The sequence below is a fragment of the Rhopalosiphum padi genome, chromosome 2 (assembly GCF_020882245.1).
Source record: "Rhopalosiphum padi isolate XX-2018 chromosome 2, ASM2088224v1, whole genome shotgun sequence".
NCBI classification, from domain to species: Eukaryota; Metazoa; Arthropoda; class Insecta; order Hemiptera; family Aphididae; genus Rhopalosiphum; species Rhopalosiphum padi.
In genome coordinates, this window is record NC_083598.1 from 22,552,049 (window position 1) to 22,559,627 (window position 7,579).

The 7,579-nt window shown below is 27.5% G+C and overlaps 2 protein-coding genes across 2 annotated transcripts; one reads left to right on the forward strand and one right to left on the reverse strand.

The window, feature by feature from the left end:
• Positions 1-170: 170 nt before the first annotated feature.
• On the forward strand, positions 171-5,084 carry LOC132923523 (NSFL1 cofactor p47-like). Its single transcript, XM_060987574.1, has 8 exons — positions 171-453; positions 524-693; positions 789-959; positions 1,038-1,150; positions 1,222-1,375; positions 1,597-1,746; positions 1,811-2,020; positions 4,716-5,084. The coding sequence occupies exons 1-8, from the start codon at positions 346-348 to the stop codon at positions 4,846-4,848; spliced, it is 1,209 nt and encodes a 402-aa protein (XP_060843557.1). The 5' UTR covers positions 171-345; the 3' UTR covers positions 4,849-5,084.
• Positions 4,959-6,552, reverse strand: LOC132923522 (uncharacterized). Its single transcript, XM_060987573.1, has one exon. The coding sequence runs from the start codon at positions 6,314-6,316 to the stop codon at positions 5,063-5,065; it is 1,254 nt and encodes a 417-aa protein (XP_060843556.1). The 5' UTR covers positions 6,317-6,552; the 3' UTR covers positions 4,959-5,062.
• Between the last annotated feature and the right edge of the window lie 1,027 nt (positions 6,553-7,579).

Genomic DNA, 7,579 nt, shown 5'->3' on the forward strand with positions numbered 1-7,579 from the left:
TTATGAATCACGATTCATTTAATTATAGTATGGGCAACGCTGACTAATGAAAAATAAAAGTTTGATAGGTATTTTTTTTTTGGTCACACTGGTTAAATATTTTAGGTTACATCATGAATTCAAAATAGAAAAAAAATTGATTACAAGCGCTTTTTGTGGGTAAGAACAAGAACTAAGAGATAAACAACTAACAGGATACACTTGGATTTGTTAGATTATTGACTTTTCAGTAATATTGCTATATTAGTATATTAAACATTTATATAAATATTTAATTTATATTTTAGTTGTTGCGCACAATTTCCTTTGTAGTTAATTTTTGTAATTGCCCTAAGTCTAATAACAATGAGCGACTCAGAGCAAAGCAACAAGGTCAACGAATTTGCTAGCATAACTAATGTAGATTCTGAAAGAGCTAAATTTTATTTAGAATCTGCCGCCTGGAATATGGATGTAAAGAAAAAATAACTAAAGTTTTACCCAGTATTGCAGTTAATTATAGATTTTCTTTTGTATATTTTAGGCGGCATTGGCCAGCTTTTACGATGAAGGAACTGATGATGAACCTTTGAGCGACAATGCTGGACAGTCTTCATCGAGGCCAGCAGCTGCTTCTAATAGGAATGTACCTATGGCGAGTGTGTCAAGTTATAAGCCAGCAGCAAAACCAAAAAAATGGCAACCACAATCTAGGTAATTGAAGTGCATTTAATTCTATTGGTAGAAAAATTATTATTATCAAATTAGTAATACTATTCTTATAGTTTTTATTAATTTTTATTTTTTAGGATAATGACATTCAGTAGTTTGAAGAATGCTGAAGTTGAAGATAAAGACAGTGATGATGAAGAAGGTCAGAGGTTCTATGCTGGTGGATCAATCACAAGTGGTCAACAAGTAATTGGGCCTCCGCGTAACAATTCTGATGTTATTACTGATATGTTTCAAACAGCACAGAAGTAAAAAAAAAAATCTTCCATAATTTTGAAATATAAGTACATGTAAAGATTAATAATGTAAATACTAAATCTATTTAGGTATGCTAGTACTTCAGCACCAAGTGGTAGCAGCAGTTCTGCACAAGAGGGTGGTGCTTCAAATTTCTTTGGTACAGGTTACAAATTAGGTCAAACTGAAAATGACACCGAAGGTCTGTTAAATACAATAAGTATATTGAATCATTTATAAGTTAGTGTTTTTATTAAAGTATTTTAATTTTAGTTATTCCATCTCATAATTCTACTACAAAACAGTCATCTAATCAAGAAGAGGTTGTCTTAAAAGTATGGAAAGAAGGATTTACTATAAATGATGGTGAATTGCACAGCATTGATCGGCCAGAAAATAGAGAATTTCTACTTTTGGTGGCTAGAGGGTTAGTAATTTAATATTAATAATGTTAATAGAACAAGTTTTGTGTCTATAGTCTAATATTTTGATATTTTGATAATTACATTGTATACCTTGTTTGAGAAAGTCTTTTACCATAGATAATATTACCTACAAGTATCAATGTTTAACTTCTTAGTTTTTAGTTTATGCATTTAAATAATTCGCAGAAATCAATTCATTATTAATTGTTATATTCTATTTTAGAGAAGAGATTCCACCATTACTTTTGAAAGAGGCAAATGTATCTAGTGAAGATGAACTTCATGTTAGTGTTGAGGATCACAGATATGAAGAATATATACCATCTAAACCAAAAAAAAAGATTTTTGGAGGATCTGGAAATTTGTTAGGAAGGTAAATATTATATATTATTTTAATTTAATAATTATTATGTGTCATCACTATTATGAATTTGTAGCCCTGCGCCAGATGTTGTTGGTAATGAAGTTCCCAAAGAAGTTTCTTCAGACAATGGTGTTGCCAATGAAACAACTGCTCGAGCTGAAGTTCCTTTAACACCAGATGCACCAACCACTTCATTACAGATCAGATTAGTAGATGGTACAAGAATTGTAGCCACATTTAACCATAGTCATACTATTGGAGATATTCGCCGTTACATCATAGCGTATCCTTTTTAATCAAACATTTTTTGAAAAGTATTAATCACAAGTACTCGCATATAGTAAAACTTAGTAAAATCGTCCTAGTCACAACATTAAGTAAATTCTTGTTATTTATAGAGATTTAAAGTAGAAGTTTATTCTGAATCAAAAGAGAATAATCACTTTATACACATGCTGACTAACCACTCCAACAGTGATAAAGCCAAATTTCCCCCACCTTGCTAACCGATATTTATTTTTAATAATTGTTTGTTTTTTAAAAATATTTTAAGTACATCATTATATTATTTTATTTTGTTTAATATTATTTATTATATAATATTGGCAATAATATAAACATTAAAATATTAATTTTCTAAAAAAAATTATGAATACAATTTAACAGTTTGTATTAAAACAAATTATTATTGTGGAAACAATATAAATTATAAATACTCTCACATGTATTGGCCATCCTGCCATAGAACATCGTTAATAACCTGTGTTTGAGGTTATTTCATCCATACATAATACAGTGAAACCTCCCAATAGATGGATAATGTCTTGGAGAACATTTTCATTACTTTTCAATGTAAAATACTCCAAATTATAGATGACTATATTAAAGAAAAATCAGGAATAACAATAATTTTTACCAATACCAATATTTTACAAAAAATTTTTTTTTTTTACTATAACTCAAAAATGGATAACCATAGATACTTGAAATTTTCACAAAATATTTATCTTAGCATTTTTAACATATGAAATAATTTTCTAAATATTTTCTTTTAATCATTTAGGAATTTCAATTTTTTTTCTTTAAATGTTGATAACATTTATTTTGGCTCAAGATACTTTAAAATTTCATATAAGATTCATTATAAGTTGTCCATTTACCAAAATTTCATTTAAAATAGTATAACAATAAATTTAAATTTAAAACATCTATTACAATGGTCCACTCGACACTTGTCCACTTTTTTTTATTTTTTGATTTCTTTAAAAGGAAATGGGTGTTGTATTGATGTTATATAATAAATTATATTTTAAATGTTAACAGTCATATTAATTTATATTTTATGGCTAACTTATCAATCATTAAAACACCATAATTAAATTTAGCATATTTTTTTCCTTTAAGTTCTTTACTGTTATGAATTTAAAAAGTGACCCCCCTCCCCTCTCTAAATAGCGGACATTTTCATTCAAAGTTTTCACTATATATAATCATGATTATTGTGCCATAAATAACTATGCTTTGACCTGTTCAATACAATTTTAAATAAACTAAAGATTATTTCATATTATTTTTCAACTGGTAACACAATAGGTAACTACATTCTATAGTATATAATACGTGTAGTACAACATATTATATTTTTGTATTTATTTCAAAATATAACTGAAGAGCTTTTATTTTTATTTTTGTTTTTGACATTACCGTTTAGAGCACTAAAAAGACCTTGATCTTTAACTTTGAGAATAATTTATGATAAAAAATTTTATCAAGTTAGTATTTTAACGAATCAGAAGTAAAATTTTCAAAACAATGTAAAAAAAAAAATTATGATATAAATTACATAACACTCATTTTTGACAAAATCAATTTTATTTTATTGTTGTAATTCAAAAGTTCACCAAATATTATATTACCTTTTTTTTTAGATATGATGTAATTTAAAATGTTTAGAAACATTTTAAATTTTCAACTTTCCAATTTATGTTGACAATTTAAGCTTTAAAATACATTATAAGGTTCTTTATAAATTATTCTTACAAAATTCTAAATATACTGTTGCTCAATTTTATTTTTAAAGCATTCATAAAAATCTTTCCTCTTAAATTTTTAGATATTATGTTTTAATTCAAAAATTATAAACTGTAGTAACTTGAAGCTTTCCTGGATAGGAAACTATCATGTATAGTAATTATATATCTTTTACATATATAATTAATTATTATACAGAATGAAATCTTCAAAATATTCCGACTAAATTTTAGCAATTTAATATTTTAATTTAAGCTGATTTTATGAACCTAAAATTGTATATTATAATATAAAATATTACAGTTATTGAATTTTAGTATGGAGAGAAATTCCAAGTAACTGTTAAAATTATATTTTATAGTATTTTATTTGATTCAAGCATTAAGTTTAAAGCATAAAAATTGTTTAATAGTACTTATTATTAATATATATATATAAGGTGATTCTTTTATCATGAACCACTCATTATTTCAAAAAGTATTCATGTTTTTGAAAACATTTTTTTACAGTTTCAATTTGTTAAAAAAATTATATTTTTAAATATTTTTTATCCTTATATTTTTTTAAGTTATTTACATTTTTGAATGACAACATAGTTTTAATTTCATATTCTAAAGCAGAATATTTTTCTGAGTATTTTGATACATAAAAATTGAATTTTGGGCGAGTAATTTATGAGGTATACAGTTTAAAGTTTAAACAAGCGGAGTAGTGGATAATCATTTTGCGGGGTTATACTGTACCACTCCACTCTGCACATCAAAACTTTAAATACTTATAACTCATAAACTACTCGCCCTAAATTCAATTTTTATGTATCAAAATACTCAGAAAAATATTCTGCTTTGGATTTATATTCATTCATTGTTTTTATAGATGTTTTGTGTTATTAGAAATAATTATTAACTAATTTATTGAATATTTTTCTTAATTACTTTTTATATCAGTGCAAGATCTAGCTTTGCTTCTAGGCCATTTAAGTTGCAGTCATCATACCCTCCAAAAACATTAGACAATAATGATCAAACATTATCGGAAGCAGGATTATTGAACACTGTGATTTTCCAACGTATTGGTTGAAGTATTTTAGTTTTACTTGGTTTTTTTTTTGTTTTTATTAATTTATATATTTACATTATTTTATAATGTTTTTTTGGAAGCTGAAATTTAAAAATAAGACAGCACATTACTTTAATTATTTAAAAATAGTAATATTTATTTGATTTTGTATAAAATATACTTTAAAAAAATATATGCATATAATTCCTTTTTAAATGTTACAGTCAAAATAAATTCAAGAATAATTTTTATACAGATTTATCATATTGTTATTTGTTGCATGACTAATGGATAATTTTAATTGAGTTTTCCATAAGCTCAACAGTTTACTATTAACAAAATTAATTAAATACTTAGCGATACTTTTGTCATCTTTTCCATAGACTTTTTCACATACTTCTTCCAACCTATGTATTGATCCCATTTTTGTAGGCGATTGGTAATTCATTGTTTGGTCATCAATGATGGTATTTACTGTTTCGTTGGTCCTTTCACATATTGTTTTCTTCATAGCCATAGGCCAAGATTTTTTTAACTGCCGATTATTACAACATTTCTTTATTTCAAATGTATATTCAATGTCCTTCTTTAAAGAACTCAATCGTTCATCTTTGTTTAATATTAAGTACTGATCCCATGATAATAAAATACTATGTTCAGCAATACCCTGTGTTCTTTGCAAACAATCTTTTTGTAAAATTGACTTTTCTAATTGTGAATCAGTCGAAGGAAACTGCCAAGACAGCGTAGAAAAAGTTTTATACAAATCTCTGTGGCCAGCAATTGAGCGTAAAAATTCAATAACTTTGTAATGTATGCCAATATCATATACTACAAAATGACGAACACCTATCAATATATGATATGCAATGAATTCCACAAGATATGTATCAGGAATTCCAGAATAATCTGGTGCAATACATACAATCAAATCATCTTTGATGAGAGATTCTTTTTGAATTTTAATTGGTATGAATAATTTTAAAGAATTTTCCCGTCCCAGCAAAACTCCATATGGTTCAGTGTCATCAGGAACTTTGTCAGGCTTGCAATGAACCTCATATTGATGAAAATTTGGATCACGGTTATTAGTTTTAATGCTATAAGAAAGTTTGGCTGTCTTAGAAATGAACTGATCTGCCATTTTAAACCAAACACGACATTCATAACCAGAAAACGCTGATCTTGGGCCTAGAATCGGCAAATGAACAGATTGTTGTTGAGTGGACCAGAAGGCAGAGTACGCATAATACTGATCCCGTTTAATCCAAGAGACAGGTGCTTTCGCTAACAAATTGTCATTTTCCAGATCCACATAAAACTTATCCTCCAGCAGAACACAGTTCGTCATGTTATCAGCTGTATAACCGAAAAAGTTGAGCACTTCCAAGACGTTCAAAAGCTGCATGTATTCATACCTGTACAACAACAGCGAAAAGACACTGACAAAAGACACAAGGACCAACAGCAACTGTTGGTATTTTCTCATCGTTTCGCGCAAACCCTTAGGTAATAGGTACTAAATCTATTACCGATTTGTTTTCATATAAATCAAAGGCAAGATTTGAAGTTATCGAGTTTAAAATTATTATATTTATCGAAATATCAATTAAAAAAAAAAATAGTAAATTTAAAACAGATCTTGATATTTTCTCTTTTTAAAAGCCTATTTACCTATTAAGTATCAAAAAATAACAATATTATTATTTATTGTTGTTTACTTGTTATCTTAAGATATTGGTAACTTGTTGTTAACATCTTATCATGTTAATTATCTTTGTATATCTTTAATCATGATGATAACGTCAAAATTTAAAATTCAAAATTACACCAGTTTTGAGTTTACATCACGGACATCCGTGGTTTACACAAAATGTTCAAATGTCACGAATCCACGATGACCATATTATGGGCATATGGCAATATGGATTAAAATAAACTAATAAACATTATTTTATTTTCATAATATGAATTTCACATTTAATGATCATGCCGATTCAATTCTTCATCAATTTTTCTGCGCATTCTTCAATGATAACCAGCCATAAGCGAATCAGTTTTGATAGCATGGTGACGCGGAGGGATGCGCTGTCGGCGCGTTTTCTCGCTGGCATAAATTAAGATAATCTTAATTTGTGCTCGCTGGACAGACTATAGTTTTTAACGGCAACGTTCTTGGTAAAGATAGAATTATTACTCTATCTGATTATCTCACTAGTTTTAGAGTTACAGATGTTATAAAAGTTAAAATACATTAAAACTATCAGCTCATCAGACGCATAACTCTTGGTCCTACGGCCCACGGGGCTGCGGACCTCCTCTATTTACACTGACATTGCCAGTACAAGTATAATAACACATGAGTTACTGCTACTATAACTCTCTACGCGCTAAGCTTGCAGATTTCGGTCGCAATACCTACTCGAGACCTATTGAATGGGGGCTGCTCAAGAGAAAAATTTGAATTTCAAAACTTTACATTCTCGATTAGGTGTCTTGTCAACGCAATCTAAGCATATAAAAACGCAAAAAAGTCAATTTTTTTATATAACCCATGATATATCACCTGTTAAAGGTTTTTTAAAAAAAAAAAACTAATTTTACGTATTTTTACTAGCGCAGTCTTTGTGAGAACTACACATATATTAGAATCATAGACCTATTATAATAATATTAATAAGAATCTATATTACTTATTATCTAAATTTTAATTAATCTATCTATAGCCTATGATTTAAGATAGACAAAATTC

Bases quoted from the DNA above. Each gene is read 5' to 3' on its own strand.
- LOC132923522 (XM_060987573.1), bottom strand. From the start codon at position 6,316: ATGAGAAAATACCAACAGTTGCTGTTGGTCCTTGTGTCTTTTGTCAGT.
- LOC132923523 (XM_060987574.1), top strand. From the start codon at position 346: ATGAGCGACTCAGAGCAAAGCAACAAGGTCAACGAATTTGCTAGCATA. The intron at 1,376-1,596 runs GTTAGTAATTTA...ATTCTATTTTAG, and splicing joins CTACTTTTGGTGGCTAGAGG to AGAAGAGATTCCACCATTAC. The intron at 1,747-1,810 runs GTAAATATTATA...ATGAATTTGTAG, and splicing joins TCTGGAAATTTGTTAGGAAG to CCCTGCGCCAGATGTTGTTG.